The sequence below is a fragment of the Mauremys mutica genome, chromosome 2 (genome assembly GCF_020497125.1).
Source record: "Mauremys mutica isolate MM-2020 ecotype Southern chromosome 2, ASM2049712v1, whole genome shotgun sequence".
Lineage (NCBI taxonomy): Eukaryota > Metazoa > Chordata > Testudines > Geoemydidae > Mauremys > Mauremys mutica.
Window position 1 is genome coordinate 249,052,303 of NC_059073.1, and position 21,502 is coordinate 249,073,804.

At 43.6% G+C, this 21,502-nt stretch overlaps 1 protein-coding gene across 1 annotated transcript in view; it reads right to left on the bottom strand.

The window, feature by feature from the left end:
• Window positions 1-18,636, bottom strand: part of LOC123363804 (probable acyl-CoA dehydrogenase 6) — a 153,468-nt gene extending 134,832 nt beyond the window's left edge. Inside the window, exon 1 of the mRNA XM_045005208.1 lies at window positions 18,435-18,636. Within this exon, the coding sequence (XP_044861143.1) occupies window positions 18,435-18,620 (186 nt within the window). The 5' untranslated portion in view covers window positions 18,621-18,636. The remainder of the gene's footprint in view (window positions 1-18,434) is intronic.
• Between the last annotated feature and the right edge of the window lie 2,866 nt (window positions 18,637-21,502).

The window sequence follows — 21,502 nt, forward strand, 5'->3', positions numbered from 1 at the left end:
CACGGAGGCCACAGACCTTGCAGCAGTATCCGCGGCATCCAACACTGCCTGAAGGGCCGCCCTAGCAGTCGCTGTACCCTCCTCCACCAGAACCTTTAATTCCTTCCTGTCATGCTCTTGGAGGGAGTCCTTGAATTTGGGCAGAGAGCCCCACAAATTGAACTCGTACCTCCCCAGGAGGGCTTGGTGGTTCACCACCCTTAACTGGAAACTCGAGGACGAATAAACCTTTCTCCTGAATAGGTCCAGTCTCCTTGAATCTTTATTTTTAGGAGTAAGGGCTGGTTGGCCCTATCTCTCCCTGTGGTTGACCAACTCGACCTCCAGAGAGTTGAGGGCAGGGTGGGTGTACAGGTATTCATGCCCCTTGGCAGGCACGAAGTACTTCCGTTCCACCCTCTTAGAGATGGGGGGCAAGGAAGCCGGGGTTTGCCACAAGGCATTCAAAATCTTTGCCCCACTTCATGGAGTGGGAGGGCCACCCTGTCCAGTGCCAAGGCCAAAAGGACGTTGAGTCCAAGGGTTCCTCCACCCCCTTGGCTTGAAGGTTGAGGCTTGATGTAACCCTTTTCAACAGTTCCTGTTGAGCTAGAGTCCTCTTGTGGAACAGGTGGAGGAGGGGCCGTAATCGCCTCATCAGGGGAGGATGAGGAGGAGGATGGGGGTGTGGTACTCTGTGTACCCACCAGTGTCGGAGGTCCCACCACTTGGTCACTCACCAACTCCTTCCTGGGAGGCTGAGATAGGGAGGCCGACGGTCTCTCCGAGGCTCTGGCCACTGAGCGAGCCACCACCGGAGGCTACGTCGGAAGTCATGGGGCCCATTGGTACCATGGTGCCAGACAAGGAGCTCAGTGCCACTGCACCTGCTGTGGAACCAGCAGAGCAGACTGTTCAGCCTGACTAGATTGTCCCATCGACTGACAACTGCAAAGGGAGGCCGTGCTGGCATACGACCTGCCGCTGTTCCAGGACTGGGAGGAGCAGTGGTGTCGGGAATGGTGCTGACCATGAGACCATGATCCCAGCGTGGAGGAGCGGGAGTATCGCCAGTAGCAGCTGCTCTGCAACCAGCTCCGATGGCTGGATGGCGAGGTGACAGCACTTGATGCCTCGGACTGCGGGAGCGGTGCCATGGCAGGGACCTGGAGCGAGACGAAGAATGGGAACGGCATCGGTGCCCATAATCCGATGGGCTACGATAGCCTCTCAGAGATGAGGACCTCTGGTGCTGTCTGTCCTGGTCTTAATGAGGCACACTCTCCTCACGAGGTCTACAGTCCCTCGATGCAGAGCGGTGCCTGGAACTCCTGACAGTCAGTACCCAGCCAACGGTGACCAGCGCAGACTGCACATGGGGTGGTCACTGAGCGGCGAACGGCGTCGGGAACATTCCCTAGACCGTGAACGATACCGAGCAGGCAGCAACTGCGGAGATCCAAGCAGTGGCTTGCCTCTGGACCAGGGAGCCTATGGTGGCAGTGCCCCTTGTACTAGCAGAGACGCAATGTCCCGGGCCACTTGCAGGGCCTCCTGCGTGGAGGGCACCCAGACATCTGGGGAGGTCGGTGTAGAGTGGGCTGGGCTACTCCACTAAACCTGAGTCAGAGACCTGGAAGCCAACAAGGATCGAGAACTGCCCAATGTGGATCTCGTCTCTCCCCCAGTCTTACTCCAGTGTGTTGGCAGAGAAGACCTCTTCTTAGCTTTTTTGGAGTGTCCCATGGATGGGACGGGAGTGGTGCCGGCTGGTGGAAGGCACTGAAGGGTCGCTGCGCACTGATGCTGCCGTGCTCGGTGCCAACTCAGAGCGGCGCACCGGAGTCAGGGTCAAGGCCAATTCCATCAGAATGGCTCAGAGCCGAATGTCCCTTTCCTTCTTGGTCCGAGGCTTGAAGGATCTGCAAATCTTGCAGCGATTGCTGAGATGGGCTTCCTCCGCACAGCATAAACGGTCCATGTGCGGATCACTCACTGGCATCGGCCACTTGCAAGTGTCACATAACTTAAAGCCCAGGGCACAGGGCATGCCCCAACCCGGGCGCACTAAACTACCGTATATGCTCATTCATAAGCCGAATATTTTTGGTAATAAAATGATGCATCAAAGAGCAGGGGGTCGACTTATAAATGTGTCTACACCAAAATTTGATGATTTTAAACTCTATGGAATCATTGAATTGAATATCTAATACATTGTCATTTTGTTTACCTGGAGCATTTGCAGGCATGGAGCCCGTCAGCTCCCTGTAGCCGAGGACTGAGGTGATAAGAATCAGGGAGGCAAGTGACATTGAAGCAAGTGAATGGTGGCAGTGAAAAGTCACTTAGTTGTTGACTGAAGGAGTCCTGAGATGCCTGGTGATGTACTGAGCTTGCAGTAGTAGAGCCTGTGACGTTACAGGGTATGTCTAGACTGCAGCTGGGAGATGCGATTCCCAGCACAGGTAGACAGACTCGCAGATATTGTAGCACGGGTGGCAGCTTGAGCTAAGCACCCAAGCTGATGCCCAAGGGGTTGGGCAGGTTGGCCTCGGGAGGCTAGGGTGAGCCGCTGCCCATGTCACAGGTCCACACTACTTTTAGTGTGCTAGCTCAAGCAGAACTAGCTATAAGTCTGTCTGCCTGCGCTGGGAATCACACTTCCCAGCTGCAGTCTAGACATACCCAGTGGAGCAACATACAGGAATACAGAGGCTGGGAAGCTGTTACTCCATGAGAGCATGATGCTTTGAAGGTTCAATTCTGAAAAGACTGTATAAGTGGTTGATAGGGGCAGCCCTGGGGTTACTACTGAGGCATCCCTTTGATATAATGGGTGAGAAAGGGGAAGAAGGGTGCACAGGCCTGACTCACTCCAATTTTCCTTGCTTTTATTGGAGATGGTTATGGCTGAGTCTCAGCTTCCAGAGGAACTGTAGGATTTGAAGACTTACCTGTGCTAACAGCAATGGGAGCTGGAGTGGAAAGGTCAATTAATATCCTTACAAATAAATAATTATAATTAATGAATAATAATACCATGCCATAAAACTCTTAGCATTCCTTTGGACATCATCAGTTATGCTGATACCCCAACAGTAAACAGAAGAATGCTGAAGAAATGCAACAGAATGCAATGATCAGCAAATGTTGGAACAAACTGTTAGTGAATGAAATTGTATTTTCTAATTCTAAAAGAAAAAATAAAGAAGGAAAAATCCTAATGTAATATACCTCATTATTTATTTTTTATAAAAACATATTTTCAGCAGAAAGGCACACACAACAGATCCTGTAATAAGGGTCATGTAATTTCTTCCTCTCCATTCATACAGCAATAATTGGACAGAGTTCTCTTTAAACCATTTAGTATCCTGCTTTCTACTGCTGCATGTTTCATTATACTGTACATAAAGTATAATTCTGATTACTGATGCAGAAGTTAAAATACTGCAAATCTCCTTTTTGTTCCCATACTTCAAATTTATAAAAATAAATAAAAATTCCAGATTTTGAAACCCAAAAACTCACTAATGATTTTAGGTACTGCAATTGCCAATTCAATTTTACTACTACTATGAATCAATTTCCAGTATTTAAGATACATCCTTGTGTGCAAGACACTGCCACTCTATCAAGCACACTATTACTGACAAATTGCTTACTTTCTCATAAAATTATATATATATATATATATATATATATATATATAAAAAATAAATTAATTGGAATATAAATATTATACTTACATTTCTGAATATAGAGCAGTATAAACAAGATATTGTCTGTATGAAATTTTAGGGTATACTGACTTCACTAGTGCTTTTTATGTAGACTGTTGTAAAACCTGGCAAATATCTAGATGAGTTGAGTGCCCCCGGAAGACCTCTGTGCACCCCCAGGAATACGCCTACCCCTGGCTGAGAACTACTGCCATAGAATACCCAGTTGCAAAATGTCCTGAGGGCAGCCAATTGGTTAAATACGAATGTTTTGCTCATGATCTACACCGGTTCCTTATGTTCCTTTTTGAACAACGCTTATATTCTATTTTACTAAAGCCATTTCTCTATCTCAGCAGTGGTAAAATTCCATTACAACTGCTGTGAAATCTGACCACAATGGGCAAAGTTACACATACCATGCAGCTAGACTAGAGCTCTCTTTATATCACTGTGGTAGTCAACTCTGCAGTTTTCAAATCACGTATGGCACTGTTTTCTTCTTAGTTCAGCTGTACAGACAAAACTATTTGGTCATTATTAAGATTAAATTTTTGCATAACTGAAAACTCTGCTGGGGATTTAGGAAATGTATTTGTATTCAAACTTTTAGCTCTACAGTATCTGTATTCATGGATATACACATTATATACAAAAAGATCATCTAATGATGGTCTCTAGAGAAAGCATGTGATAAATGACAGCTTGGTGTATTCCATATAAATGCAGAGTTAGAATTATTCCAATGTTGCTGCAATACTCCCCCTAACCCAGGATAAAAATCAATGATTAAAAAAAAAGAAATGTGTTTTTTTTTATAAAATGCTTTTTGAGGAAAAACCTATCTAAAGATAGTTTTAATTAAGATACATTATAGCTCAAAGATATCTCATAATGCAATAGGAATTATAAATTCTAATTCTATAGTATGAGACAATATATTCATGTAATGATTAAGAAAAGTTTTGTAAAGGAGTGTCAATAATTCAGGGATTAGGGACCCAATCTTATGGGGTTCCACAGGCTTCCGTACAGATTATTTAGGTTACTCTTTCTATCTAACCAATGGGACTTAGTGCTCAGTCTAGAAGATACCATCAGAGAGGCTTAGTTTTGCAGTTCTCAAACTGTGGATTTGTGTCTCCAGAAGTAACATGCTTGTTAACAACAAAAATGTTTGTAAATAAATAAATACTATATAGAGGTGAGAAATAACAGACCTCAACTCTATTGGTCCTCTGCGAATTTGTGTACACAAAATCAATCCCTCACCTTTCTCTAGAAGTGCAAAGTTTCAAAAAGTTTCAAGGAATAGAAGTATCAGAGGGGTAGTCGCGTTTGTTGCTTTTTACAGATCCAGACTAAGAGTCCTGTGGCACTTTACAGACTAACAGATGTACTGGAGCATAAACTTTCATGGGTGAATACTCACTTGGTTAGACGCAGTGGGTATTCACCCACAAAAGCTTATGCTTCAATACGTCTGTTAGTCTATAAGGTGCCACAGGACTCTTTGTTGCTTTTTAATGAATAGAAGATTATTGGAGGCGGAATAGATCTGAACAAGGAGAAGAAGTCTGGAGATAAATGCGAGAAGCGAGGGACATATGCTTGTTTTGTTAATATATATGTTTGCTGTTGAAGAAAAAATCCAGAATACTTAATGTTGTTGTTTTAGTTAAATAAAACAATTTAAATGTCTGTCTGGTGATGTTCTCCTCCTAATACAGCATGGAAAGAAAATCTTCCAAATATTAATGATTAACCCTGTTGTATTGGAGATAGTTCACCTCCCAATGACTTCATAAATATCTGCTTCAATTACCTTTGGTAAATGAAATAACTAATCAATCATTCATTTTCTGATATAGCTGTAAAACTAATCTGAAAAGTTTTCAAAATAAATCAGTTTAAAAATGTATAGTGTGTACCCTCTAAAAATGAAACCTACATCTACCTCTGAGTTGTGAAGAATATGTATTAAGGTTATAAGAACCAATAGGAATGCACTTTTATGCAGAAAACCATGATTAAATTGAGTCTTCCTGACTAGTGATTTAAATTATGATTTAAATCCACCCTGCCCCCAATCCCTACTGAGGGCCAGAAATCTGTTCAGGTGTCACTGAATGTCAACATTGCTTAAAGTAAGAATAGAGGGGAGAGAATGGTGAGGAAAACTAAAAAGATTTTGGAAGAACAGCTTAAATACTGGAACACCAATCTATATAGATGCTTATTCCCAACCACTGCGGTATCTTAATGCCTCATATAATTATTAATGTGAGCACACAAGGTTCTCTTTTCTGCTCTCTCTATTTCAGACAGCAGGATTTGTTTGCATGCAGTGTTATTATGGGAAACTCCCCCTTAGTATCCTATACGTTTGGCTTATTCCCTTTTTGTTATGTGCAGTGATAATACACGTCCCCTTCTTTTGCATATTAGAAGTATGTGCATTGATACAGTAAGAAACAGGTCATTTACAGGGCTGATTAGCCTTAATTGGCTAAAGTAAAAACAAAGAGGAATCCTTGTGGCACCTTAGAGACTAACAAATTTATCTGGGCGTAAGCTGTCATGGGGTTATGCCCAAATAAATTTGTTAGTCTCTAAGGTGCCACAAGGACTCCTCGTTGTTTTTGCTGATATAGACTAACACGGCTACCACTTTGAAACATGGCTAAACTAGTGACTACTGTGTTTAATCTTTGTGACTTTGGATCACTCTTTCATAATGGTGACAATTAGACATTGATGCCCTCAGAATCAGTTCTAATGAGAATTATACTGATACAGTGTGGACCATCAACTTGAGAACACAACATATTTCAAAGGATATTTTATTAGTCCTAAAATTCCAAAAGTGGAGGTTTTTAAATGAAGATTAGATATCGTCAAAGGAGTAATTATATGCATCTTCTCATGTATACATATACCTATCTTGTCTAATTTATTTTTTAAAAATCCAGAGAAGAAACTCAGTGTCATTTCTTCTTCAAAGGAGTTAGACCCCAGTCATAAAATCATAGAAATGTAGGACTGGAAGGGACTTCAGTAGGTGATCTAGTCCAATCCCCGGCACTAAGGCAGGGCTAATTATCATCTAGACTATCCCTGACAGGTTTTGTCTAATTTATCCTTAAAATCATCCAATGATGGTAATTTGTTCCAATACTTAACTACCCTTACCGTTAGAAAATTTTCCCCAATGTCTTACCTAAATCTCTCTTGATGCAATTTAAGCCTGCCTTCAGTGGTTACAGAAAACAATTTATCACCTGCCTCTTTATAACAACCTTTTATGTACCTGAAGACTGTTATGTCCCCCTTAGTCTTCTCTTCTACAGTATAAACAAAGCAATTTTTTTCAATCTTTCCTCAGAGGTCATGTTCTCTAGATCTTTAATCATTTTTGTTGCTCTCCTCTGGACTTTCTTCAATTTGTCCACATCTTTCCCAAAGTGTGTTGCACAGAACTGGACACAATACTCTCTTGAGGCCTTATTGGTTCTGAGTAGAGCAGAATTACTTTTCATGTTGTGCTTACAACATTTCTGCTCATACATCCCAGAATTATGTTTAGGTTTTTTGCAACAGTGTTACAATGTTGACTCATATTTCATTTGTGATCTACTATAATCCCCAGATCCTTTCCTGCAGTACTCCTTCCCAGGCAGTCATTTCTCATTTTATATTTGTGCAAATGATTATTCCTTCCTAAGTGTAGTACTTTGCATTTATCCTTATTGAATTTCATCCTATTTATTTCAGACCATTTCTCCAGTTTGTCAAGATCTTTTTGAATTCTAATCCTGTCTTCCAAAGTGCTTGCAACTCCTCCCAGCTTGGTATCATCCACAAACTTTATAAGTGTACTCTCTGTGCCATTATCCAAATCATTTATGAAGATATTGAATAGAACTGGCCCCAGGACAGACCTCTGCTGAACCATTCGACATGCCCTTCCAGCTTGATTGTAAACCATTGATAACTGCTCTCTGAATACAGTTTTCCAACCAGTTATGCACCCGCCTTATAATAGGTTCATCTAGGTTACAGTTCTCGAGTTTGTTTATGAGAAGTTCATGTGAGACAATAACAAAAGCCTTACTAAAGTCAAGATATATCACATCTACTGCTTCCACATCCATAAGGCTTGTTACCCGGTCAAAGAAGGCTATTAGGTTGGTTTCACATGATCTGTTCTCAACAAATCCACATTGACTGTTACTTATCATCTTATTTTCTTCTAGGTGCTTACAAATTGATTGATTGATTATTCACTACATTATCTTTCCAGGTACTGAAGTTAAGCTGATAGGTCTATAATTCCCTGGGTCGTCCTTATTTACCTTTTTAAAGATAGGTACTATATTTGCCCTTTTCCAGTCCTCGGGTACTTCTCCCGTCCTCCACAAGTTCTCAAAGATAATTGCTAATGGCTCAGAGATCTCTTCAGCTAGTTCCTTAAGTATTCTAGCATGGACTTCATCAGGCCCTGCTGACTTGAAGACATGTAACTTGTATAAGTAATTCTTAACTTGTTCTTTTCCTGTTTTAACCTGGGATCCTATCCCAATCATTAAAGAATGTACCTTACTGAAGATGGATCTGATGGTGGTACTTGGACTTACCAGTGTTAGTAACCAAAAATTAGTCTAGATAATTTATGTTATATTGTGAAAAAATATGTAATTGTTCTTTAAAGCTACCAGTTTGGCAGGCATAATGATATGAAATAAGTGTGAGCACTACTTTCTATCGAAATACTCTTATGCAATCCATAAACATTTATTTCTCCCTGAAGACCAAGTACAATAGGAGATGAAAGCATTTTTAAAAATCATGAGACAGAGGGAAACATAACAAACAAACCAAAACCCACAGAAAGTCCTAAAATCTGGGGCAAGGCCAACCTCAGAGGCAGAGTGCCTTGGGAACAGGAGAAATGGGAGGAAAGACACATACTGACAAAAACAATAATCACACATTTCCACACAAAAATGCTCAAAATAGAACCAAGCATCAATCTTATATTTTCTGATACACTCTTGCAAGAATCTAAATTAATCATAGACACTCACACTCTCACACATCGCTTTTTCAGACACAACTTTTAGCTGTCAAAAGTGTGCCAGAATATAGTCCAGTTTAGTCAGATGTGCTACTTAAGACAAGCAACATGATATAATAGCTAGCTGTGAACCACAAATACAATTGTTGGGCCTAACTTCTTATGGGGGACTCTGCCTGAAGTCAGTGGGACGTTATTCTCCTGTGAATAACAGGAATAATTAATCTAGTACTTGGATATATAGCTGTAGTTATCTTAGATTTGTGTAACATACTCTGAGACTGAGGGAAACACAAGGCATGATCCTGCTCACAAAATTGCCATTATTGCATTTTGGCTACAAGTTAATAATTTCAGTGTCTGATGATCTTGGTGACATCAGTCTGATAATCACAGAGAGAAATGTTCTTGAAGTCTTAATACATCATGCTGAAATGTATTTTACTTTTCCACTCTTATCACTGAATTATAGTTTAAAAGTTAAAACAATTCTTTGCTCTGGCAGCACTCACAGTATATTGGATGATACTTTAGTTACACACAGGTAACACTACTGCCCCTCCCAGCTACAAGATCCAACATGAAAGCTTCCTCTCTATCAAAGTATTGTCTAGTATACTGATTTAAATCAACTGAGGATTTGTCCCCAGAATACTTACATAATACTGCAGTCAGAGAAAAGAGGAGGAAGTGGAGCACAGGATCTGTGGGTATATTATATGCTTTCCTCATGAATGCTGGGTTCCATGTAGTTTGTGCCCAACCTCTCTGCAAGACTGAACTTCCCATATTTAGAAGAACATTCAGTACATAATGGGTGAATCTCCCCAGGCTTAGTATTCTGAATCCTTTCCCTCCTGCAGGTTTTAGTGAAAGGAAATATGATTGTAGACTAATATGTTTTTAAAAATCTCAAACCCAAATCACGTATTTCCCACTTGATGCACTTTCCTTCCTTTAATAATTTAACATCCTCCCACTAAATAATATGATCAGTGGGTAGCACCTGTTATCCCAATGACTATATAGCAACCTGCCACCTCCCTCTCAATTTGCTAGTGGCTAAGCTATGAAAAACTTATTCTCAAATGATTTATTTGTAATTATCAGAAGCACAATGCACTTTCCTCTTCTGCTGCTGTCCTATGGATGTAGGGAATATGACAAAGATAAATCAACCAACTTCATTCAAGTGGTTTCATTGGGAATTTAGGGCATGCTGCAGTATTTTGCAGAAGGTGCTCATCCTCTCAAAGGATCATGCTCTCTAATTTACTGCACTGCACTGAAAACTTTTCCTTAAATGTTCTACATTTTTACACTACGGAAATGTCTTAAAGACTTTAAGACCAGAAGGGACCATCATGATCATCTCGTCTGGCCTCCTGCACATAGCAGGCCACAGAACCTCACCCACCCTGTAATAGATCTACAACCTCTGGCTGAGTTAATGAAGATGTAAAATTATGATGTAAAGACTTCAAGTTACAATTTACCATTTACACTTGCTTAAACCTACAAGTGACCCATGCCCCTTGCTACACAGGAAGGTGAAAAACCTCCAGAGTCTCTGCCAATCTGCCCTGGGGGAAAATTCCTTCCCAACCCCAAATATGGTGGTCAGCTGGACCCTGAGCATTTCAGAGGACACCTGGGAAAGAATTCTCGGTCATAATTCAGAGCCCTTCCCATCAAGTGACCCATCACCAGTCGTTGGGGATATTTGCTACCAGCAGTCACAGATATACATGTCATTGTAGGCAGTTTCATCATACCATCCCTGCCATGAACTTAGCAAGCTGTCTTGAAGACAGTTAGGTTTTTTGCACTCACTGGTCCCCTTGGAAGGCTGTTCCAGAATTTCACTCCTCTGACAGTTAGAAACCTTCGTCTAATTTCAAGCCTAAACTTGATGATGGCCAGTTTACAGACATTTGTTCTTGTCATTTTGTTACTGATTTTGCTGTGGTGGTGGTGGTAAAATCGGGGGGGGGGGGAGGGGTGGTTCAGGGTGCCAAATGTAGGTCCAGTCTGCTGCAGAATACATAGGGCCTCAACTATACTAAATAAAGAATCATAGATAAAAAGTGCTCACCTTATTGATTTGTAGCTTTGCTATGGGGATATAAACCAAGACTGACTAGTATCCAAAGGACATGGTCTTAGGTCTTCTTTATTACAGTATCCCCATTATAGCATTGCAGCAAGGATGGGATAAGCGTAATTGGGCCAGATCCTCAGGTGGCATAAATGGGAAGCTGATTTACACCGGATGAGGCTCTGGCCACACATGTATGGAGAATTGCACAGGTTCATGTCCCAGAGCCCTCACTCCCATCGCTAAGACAAAATAATAAAGAAAAATGCAGAGTTTATATACAGCAGATTAAGAATTTGTTTCCTCTATGTTACATTTGAATGTAATCAATCTCCATTTCAACAAGTTGTTGAATACTCTTGCACTAGAACCTTGTACAATAGAGAAAAAAAGTTACTTCTCACAGATTTCCAAGAGGAAGGGTGGTGACCTAAAAAGTAGTAAAGGAAACTACTCACATAACAATTTCAATATTCCTGCTAAAAACAGCTCCCTGGAATTACATGAGTCTCTTCCTCTTCATGCTCAAACAATTGGAAAATTACAGATAGTGTTATATTTTTAACCTAACAGATTACAGAGAAAAAAAGAATGGAAACATAAAATCAGGATTTCTGAAAAATGGAGTCCAACTATTTATTTCCGTAACTTCTCCTGTGGTTGTGTTACGGTTTGTCCACCCAGGAGAAAGTTACATCAGTTGAACTACAGGTGTAATTTTAAACAGAAGCAAATGACTATGTGGGCCACGCTTACTTTACTTTAAGACTGACATTGCAGGTTAGAGTCTGCTCTACACTTAAAACTTGGCTGACATAGCTTCAGTGGTTAGGGGTGTGAAAAATCCATACTCCTGAACAACATAGCTATGCTGAGCTATTCCCCACAGTAGACACAGCTAGGTCTATGGAAGAATGATTCCATCTGTCAGAGAGGTGGAGTTCCTACAGTGACTGTAAAGCCCCTTCCGAAGCTGTAGGCTGTGTCTATGCTATCGGGTTATTCCAGCATAGTTACAGCACAGTAGCTACGCTGCTATACTCCCTGTAGTGTAGACATGGTCTAGCTTAAGTCAGTTGGAAACAGGTTTAAGCTAAACCAAAATAAATCACTCTTGAAATATAATAAGAATATCTACAAGCTTAACTACAACAGTTTAAAAATGGATTAAAGTTAAATGAGTGAAACTTTCATGTGTAATTAAGTCCTCATTCTGGGAGTTATATATATATTGTGGAATTGGCCTTTAAAATAAAATATTATCTTGTTTAATGTAATTTCTTGTGCAATACAGTCATCTATCAAAAGTACATATATTGCCCGAAGCTACTGTAGTATATGGGCATCTCACAAGCATTAATGTGTTTATCCTCACAACGGGTGCTATTATCCCCATTTTACAGATGGCAAACTGAGGTATAGAGAAGCTATGTCACACAGGAGGTATGTAGGAGGAACTGAACCCAGGTCTCAAGCTATTGCCCATTAGACCATTGTTTCTCAAATGCAGCCACCATAGCTCCATACAACCACCAGGGGCTTTTTGTGTGGCCACGACAGCTTCCTGGGTTGTGATGGGGGGTGGAGGCAAAGCATCGGCCCCTCCCACTTCCTCCTTGTTGCTCCTGGATATGCTGCCCTGCACCGCCTCTAGAGAGAGATGGGACAGAACGCTGCAGGAGCAAGGAGAGTTCTTGAACCACACTGGGGAGAGGGGGGTTGGGCAACAGGCTCCAGCGGCGGGACTTCAGGAACCTGGCCATGAGGCCCCGGGCTCCAACTGCGGGGCAGCAGGTACTGACCGTGGGCACTGAGCCCCAGTCCTGGCTGCATGGCAGCAGACACCCGGCCCTGGCTCTGGCCATGCGACTGTGTGGCTCATCACCCACCCCCATCGCCCCTGGCCTCTGCTGCCTCCCATGGCCCTATATCCATCACCCCCACCCCCACCCCATCCCCCCTGGACCCCGCTGCCTTCCTGGCCTCTCATCCATCCCCTGTGTTACCCCGGGCCCCCGCTTCCTCCCCCGGCCCCGCTCCATCCCACCATCGCCTCTGGCTCCTGCTGCCTCCCCTTCAGCCTCCCCCGCACCCATCCAGGGCTTACTGGATCCTGGGGCTTGCTGAGAAAAGTGATATTAAGAAACAATGCAAGTATCACTGTTCACAGCAGACTTACTAGCTATCTGTGAACAGTGATACTTGCATGTTTGTTAATATCACTTATCACTTTTCATAGCCTCCCAAGTAGCTAAAGTGTGCTGTGATATTAACAAATATACAAATATCACTTTTCACAGCAAGCCCTGGGACCCACTAAGCCTTGGATGGGGGAGCCAAAGGGGGAGGCAGCATTATTTTTATTATTGAGTCTGCCAAAAAAAACCTACAAATATAAATGACAATGACTTGGATGTGAACCTGTGCATTTTTAATTGTTTTTCCTAAAGTTAATGAAGTTAAGAAAAAGTGTTAGTGCGGCCACCAGTGAGAGTTGGTGGCCGCACTCTGAGGCCACCAAAAAAATTGTTGCGAGAACCCCTGCACGAGACCATCCTTCCTCTCTGTATTCAGGTATTTAATTTGTTCTAAGTTTTAGAGTTGCCAAGCTTAATAGCTGGTGATATTTTCTATTAAATAAGGGACAAACCCTAGTCCCTAAGCACATGCACACTCCTACAGCCCCAGAACAAAGTGGAAATAGTGTAGTTCCACTACACAAGAAGAGATGAATGCAACAGTTCTGCAGCATCTCTGCACCACAGAACCTAGCTCTTCGTGTGCCTCACTATATGCTAGTATGTGGGGAGAGGAGTATGCTGTCCAAGGAAATTGGTGGATCTGTGACTTCTCAAATACACAGGTCAAACCCTCCATCTGCAGCAAGGATCTCTGCAAACCTAAGGCTGCGGGAGCAGCTACAGAATTACTCTGCTGTCACTTCACAGATTGGGGAGGATTCCTCATCCTATGTACAGTCAATTTACTCTGGCTTTGTGCAGGATCCAGGGGTTCAATCTAAGTGAATAATATTGTTTGTATTGACATACTAATCAAGACATAGAAATCTTTCCTTTATGTGAACAGAAATCAAGGCACAACAGAATATATACAAGGAACACATACATGTACAAAGCTCAGGGGAAGAGGCCTAACATTATTCATGCATATCAACACACTAATTAAACATCCTTTAAACTAATGAGACAATGGCACATCCTGTTTGAGCATGAGAAGTATACGTTGTAATTATAAAATGAAAGGAAAATAAACAACATGAATCAACTGTCTTTTCCCACATTGAACTAAGAAATAAAGGAATTTGGAAACGTTATCCACTGGCAGGAATCATAGCATAAGATAGACCCGTTTCACTCACACAGTGCAAAGGAATGGTGCCTGAATTTCAGCACTACAGAATGTGTCCTCCCATCATGAACCCTAATGATTATCACAGTTGTGCCTTGTAGGTCATAGTGTAGAAAAGTGGTTCAAGCTTCTACTTGTGATATTGCTATAGATATCAGGCTGTGAGGACCATGTGACTTAGTAATACACTGAACTCACTGATGCCATAATTAGATTATGTTGTCACTTTGTACTTATTTAAAATTTTATTCTATTAGAAGCTCCTCTCTTATTTTGTCTTGAGGGACTATTTGGTTTTACATAGTCCCTTCATATTCCTCTCAAGAATACTACATGCATACATAAAAGAGGTTCTACTCTATATTTCTTGTACACTTATTATTCTCACTGAGTTCAATAAGAATTTTTCATTTGCCAGGAATTCAGAGTCAGGCCCTATTATACAAAGTATGATCAATATATTATTAGCAAAGAATCCTGTGGCACCTTATAGACTAACAGACGTTTTGCAGCATGAGCTTTCGTGGGTGAATGCCCACTTCGTCAGATGCAAGAGTGGAAATTTCCAGAGGCTCGCGGAGAGTGCTAGGTACCTGGCTCCTGGGTTGAGGGAAACAGTTCCCAATCCCGCTGGGGCGTACCCCCCCGCCGCCGCTTCCAGCCTACCCGCCCGGGCGGGCAGGCGTGGCGAGCGATGAACGGCACGTGCGGAGCGGTGCCCGGCACCTGCCAGCCGGGCTCCGCGGTGCCTCGGGGGGCATCGTCCCAGAAGGCGCACCGAGAAACCGCTGCCACGGCCTCGCCCGCTCCCGGGGATCCGAGATTTCCCTCCAACCCGGCGTGCCCGGGAGGCGGACGTGACTGGGGCCGCCGCCCTCGGCTCGCGCGCACGATGCCCGGGCCCCTCCGTGCGCCATCCCGGCTGCGCGCCCCGCGTCGAGAGCTCCCCGTCCGAAGTCGGTCGCCTTCCTCCCCCGCGCCCCGGTCCGGTCCCCGCCCTTCCCCGCGCACCAAAGCGGCGGGGAGGGCGGTCCCAGCGACCGGAGTGGGGCGGAGGAAAGAGAGCAGACCGCTCGGGGCGGACAACACCTCGGTGGACGGGGCGGAGGCGGCTCGGGTACACGCACGGTGGGGTGGGGAAGGCGCGCGAGGGCGGCGGTCCGGCAGCGGACCAGCATGGATGGAGGAGACCCCCTCCGCCGCGACCTCCACGCCCCTCCCAGCTGCCTGGGAGGGAGTGAGAGCGTGGAGGGGGCGCCTGGCTCTCCCCGTGCGTGGGACCCTGCCGCCGGGGTCCCATCGCGCACGCGGGGAGCGGGCCGAGGCCTTCGGTTCGGGGCCGGCGCCGCCGTCGGGGGACCCTGAGCCGGCCGAGCGCAGCAGCCTTCCGTTCGTTCGGTCCCGGTAATGATCCTTCCGCAGGTTCACCTACGGAAACCTTGTTACGACTTTTACTTCCTCTAGATAGTCAAGTTCGACCGTCTTCTCGGCGCTCCACCAGGGCCGTGACCGACCCCGGCAGGGCCGATCCGAGGGCCTCACTAAACCATCCAATCGGTAGTAGCGACGGGCCCCTGGAATTTCTCCTGCCCCTGGAAATTTCCACTCTTGCATCCGACGAAGTGGGCATTCACCCACGAAAGCTCATGCTGCAAAAGGTCTGTTAGTCTATAAGGTGCCACAGGATTCTTTGCTGCTTTTACAGAACCAGACTAACACAGCTACTTCTCTGATACAAGATATTATTGTTTGTGTTTAGAGTGTACTCTGCATACACTGTGCAAATTTAAAAGACCAAAAACATCCATTAAATCCCGTTCAGATACACAGTATGAAATTTACATTGTATACATATCTAGTGGTATAATATATAATAGACTCTATTTCTGAAAAAGTTTAGGAAAACAGCAAATGAAAATATCAAGAAATTTTTCAAATTATTCTCCTGCTTTGAATAATGAAGCAAACTGCATATTCTAAATAGCCTACATCATAAAGAGGACTGGAACAGCTCCAGCATGCGAAAGTTGGTGGTCCAATCTGTGATTTCTAAAACAATGTCACACGTGGAAAGTGTTTGTAATTCAGTGGATTAGAAGACTGAAAAACTACTCTGTTTTTAAAACACCAATACATTATTCATGAGTTAATCTTTTTTTAACCTATGAAAATCAAAGTTGAACCAGAAATTAGAATTTTGGCCACCTAAAAGGAAAAAATATATTCTTTACCTACAGCATTCTTACTATAAAGAGCAGCTCTTGGCAATATATACTCTTCTACACAGGTCATAAACCCTGGTTCTCAGCTCTGTTCTCTAGTAGTATTCTCTGCAACAATACTTTTAATGTGCTGAATCTGTCAGAGACCAATTAGTATGACTATAACTGTTGCTTCAACTAGCTGTTAAATCCAGGAGCTCTTCACAATAATGATTATTATTACAGAGCACCTTGAAAGCCATTTCCTCAAACACCCCCTTAGAGCGATCCCTTATCTCACATTATAAATAGAAAGTGAAGGGCCAAATTCTGATTTTAGCTGCATCAAATGCCTAAGTAACTCCATAATCTCCAATCACAGGAAATACTCTGAAATTACACAAATGTAACTAAGAGCAGAATTTGGTCTTGTAATGCAGTTGAGGACAGATCTGAAGCAACACCGTGCACCTACTAAGTGCAAAAATAGATGTAGATTTAATTATAAACAGGAATGTCAAATTATGACAACTTGTTTGGATGTTGTTGTTTTTTTAAAAAGTAGTGACATTTAAATAGCTTTAATGTTAATAAAAAATAAAGGACTTTTCATCCAAATCAAAGAGACTTGGAAGGGCTGTTTAAAAGCCAAACTCCTGTTGGATCCCAACCATAAGCCTTCAAACATAATTAGTAAAAGCTTTGTAATCTCCAGGGCCTGAGGGTGGGCTGTGTGTGGCTAAGAAGCTAAGTAATTATTATTACTATTGTCTAGATTACAGCTCAGATTGAAACTGTGTTTAAACCACATTACATAATAAGAAAGGTTTACTGCTGCTAAGAGACTACATACGAAGAGTTCTATCAATTAATGTTTTTCAAAGTATGTTGTTGGAGAAAAATAAATCTTTGCCTTGTGATACAATGAGCCAAACTTGCCCTTGTTGTAACTCTGCTAACTTCAGTGGAACTACTCCAGGGAAAATCTGGACCAATATTGTTAATTAACACAAAGTCTCCAAAGAGAGAAAGTCATTTAAAGTTATGAATTTTACAAAAGTTTCTTGCCTGTTTTCTAACAACCTTGAAAAATATTAAAATCAGATGTTTTTTAAATCTTTTTTTTTCTTTTCCCACTATGTTTGCTCTGTACATTTCACTTAAGGAAGCTAATGAAAACAGCTGTGTGCATTGCCTGTCTAGCTATCTAGCCATCCTATATTTCTCTTTCACAGTACTATAATTTCCAAGTTGCAAACATGACCTGGAGAATGTCTGACATGAACAATAAATGGCTTTGCTAATGTTTTTAAACTAAGTATGAAACATTTCTGTCAATATGAGGTTTGGTAAACAAATAGTTATACTTATTATTGTACCAAACCTACCGTAAATATGGAGAGTAAACTACCTATATTTAAACTGGCCACCTACCAAAGATACTAGTAGCAACCTTAGGGCAAGGTGATTTATGCACCTCATTGAGCAGGACACATTAGGGACTCCATGCTACACACCAACCTGCCAGTTTCAGGGCCATCCCTAATTCCCCCTTGCTAGTGCCAGCTGACTGGTGTCAGTGGGCTGGGATCAATCCCCTAATTATCCTGCTCAGAGAGTCGTGTCCCTCCTGACTTCCCAGTCCTTGGCTAGGGGCCCCCGCCAGAGGCTCCGCACTGCCTCTAGCCATCAGGCGGCACCACGGCTGAGCACCCGGGCTGGTGTGCTTGGCAGATACTGGCAGGGCCACGGCAGCGAGGGGCACCGCACAGGCACAGCTGAATCGGCGGGTGCGGAAGAGCAACTGGGGCCTCGCACAGGTCTCTTCACGGAGGGCCCAGGCCGAGGGAGGGCAGCTGGGGAGGAGCCCTGCGCTCAGCCACCGCCAGAGCAAAGCCAGCCCAGGCTGCACCGTGCCCAGGCTCCCTCGGTGCTGAGCGAAGCGGGTCCCCGCCCCCCAGCCGCGCCGCAGGGCAGGCTGGTACCTTGCGCAGCGAGGCCCTCAGGGCGTTATGCTCCCGCGAGTAGAGCAAGTGGGCTCCTTCCTCGGCGGCTCCGGGGCCGCGGCTCGAGCTGCCCGCCCGCAGCTGGGGCCGAGCGGGGCCGGACCGCCCGGAGCGCCACCTGCCCCACTCCCCGCGCGCCAGCAGGCCGGGCCAGCACCGAGCCATGGCGGGGACAGCGCGGGACCAACACATGCGCAGCAGCCTCCCGGCGCCGCTTCCCCCCCCCTCCCCCCCCGGCGCCTGCAGCCCCGACCGCAGCCTGGGGGGAGGCGAGGGCGCTGCCTGGAGCAGTGATTTCCCTACACCCCCCCTGAATTTTCCCAACACCCCCCCCCAAGTTTTGTGAGCTAGTTACATACCAATTTAGTGACTGTTTGGAAATCTGAATTTAAACTGAAACATTAATACACACTTTAAAAGTTTATACAGTGTATGGTAAAATATGTCAAGTATCAGAGGGGTAGCCGTGTTAATCTGGATCTGTAAAAGCAGCAAAGAATCCTGTGGCACCTTATAGACTAACAGACGTTTTGCAGCATGAGCTTTCGTGGGTGAATACCCACTTCTTCGGATGAAAGTAGTGGAAATTTCCAGGGGCAGGTATATATATGCAAGCAAGAAGCAAGCTAGAGATAACGAGGTTAGTTCAATCAGGGAGGATGAGGCCCTGTTCTACCAGTAGAGGTGTGAAAACCAAGGGAGGAGAAACTGGTTCTGTAGTTGGCAAGCCATTCACAGCCTCATCCTCCCTGATTGAACTAACCTTGTTATCTCTAGCTTGCTTCTTGCTTGCATATATATACCTGCCCCTGGAAATTTCCACTACTTGCATCCGAAGAAGCGGGTATTCACCCACGAAAGCTCATGCTGCAAAACGTTTGTTAGTCTATAAGGTGCCACAGGATTCTTTGCTGATAAAATATGTGTATCTGAAAAAGTATAATATATTTGAAAAGTATGAACATAGACTAGCTTCCTTGCTTCCTTATACAGCTGTTTTTTATGATGTCAGTGCATTCATTTAGTTGATGTTGGCCAACCTAATAATTTCCAATGATGATTTGTAAGCAAAGTCTAAATGAGTTCTCCCTGACAGCTAGTGATGAGCTGGGGGCTAAGGCTTCAGGGCCAGATTATATTTACATTCACACCTAATCTACCTAGGTATCCAGCAAACAGAGCTGTGTTGTCCAAGTGATAGATTTTGGCTGGGGTTGGGTTACAAACCACTTGAATGTCAGGGAAGGGGGGATGAAATGTTGTTCTTATTGTATGAGTCAAGGGCAGTAGAACTGTACTTAGTCTGTGATGATTTTAAGGCATCAAGAGAGAGGGTGGGGACCTGTCCCTCTCCACTGTTTAAAGACAGAGCTGATTAGGCTCTATAGATAGTCTTTTGTTCTGTTAAGTGACCACTGCAGCTGAAATCACTGACAATCTGCTTAGTCCTGTTGTGGGGACAGTGTTCCTGTGGGTACAGTGTTTTTGTATAAGAGACAGCCCAGACTGCACTAGCAGCAAGGTTCCCGCACTGACAGCTCAGCTGAAATCACTGAGAGCTGGTGGAACCTCAAGAGACCAACTCGCAGAGGTCACAGTGGTAGGTGACAGCAGAAGGTGACTGTGCAGGGCCATTGGCAACAGAGTGGTAAAGTGAACCATGGCACAACGAACAGCCGTGGCCAGAGCAAACTGTGCCTTTTTGTCCCCCACCTGGAAGGTGTACTCACGTGAAAGCACCTCTGAACTCTGAGTCTCCACTGACCAAGGACAACACCGGTGAGTGGAGTGCGGTGGAGGGAAAAGTGAGGGGCATGTTAAATAAACATTTGTTTGTTGGACTATATTTTAGTCACTTTGCTCCAGAATGCTAGATTTGTGACTGGGAATGGAAACTTATATAAATATGTTTCCCAGTAGGCCAAGATTTTTAAAATGCAGTATTTGCCAAGGTTGTTATCTCACATTGTTGCTATCTTGAGAGGTCATTATGTTGGGGAGTTTCTGTACTAAACATTTTTATTATAATTAATTTTTACATAAGAATGGTCATACTGGGTCAGACCCATGGTCCATATAGCCCAGTACCCTGTACAACAGTGGTCAAGGCCAGGTGCTTCAGAGGGAATTAATAGAACAGGGAATCATCAAGTGATCCATCCCCTGTTGCCCATTCCCAGCTTCTGGAAAACAGGCTAGGGACACTCAGAGCATGGCGTTGCATCCCTCTCATCCTGGCTAATAGCCACAGATGGACCTGTTCTCCAGGAATTTATCTAGTTCTTTTTAAAATCCTGTTATAGTTTTGGTCTTCACAGCATCCCCTGGCAAAGAGTTCCCTGGGTTGACTTTATATTGTGTGAAGAAATACTTCCTTTTGTTTTTTTTAAATCTGCTGCCTATTAATTTCATTGGGTGACTGCTAGTTCTTGTGTTATGTGAAGGATTAAATAAAATTTCCTTATTCACTTTCTTCACACCAGTCAAGATTTTGTCGACCTCTATCATATCCCCATTAGTCAGCTCTTTTCTAAGCTGAAAATTCCCAGTCACTTTAATCTCTCCTCCTGTTTCATACCCCTCATCATTTTAGTTGCCCATCTCTGTACCTTTTCCAATTCCAATATATATATTTTAGGATGTGTGACCAGATCTACACACACTATTCAAGGTGTGCACGTGCCATGGATTTATATAGAGGCAATATGATATTTTCTGTCTTATTATCTATCCCTTTCTTAATGATTCCCAACATTGTTTGCTTTTGTGACTGTTGCTGCACATGGAGTGGATGTTTTCAGAGATCTATCCACAATGACTCCAAGATCTCTTCCTTGAGTGTTAACAGCTAATTCAGATGCCATCATTTTGTTTGTATAGTTGAGATTGCTTTCCAATGTGCATTACTTTGCATTTATCAGCATTGACTTTAATTTGCCATTTTGTTGCCCAGTCACCCAGTTTTGTGAGATCCCTTTGTAGATCTTCGCAGTCTGCCTGGGACTTAACTATCTTGAATAATTTTGTATCATCTGAATAGGACTGGT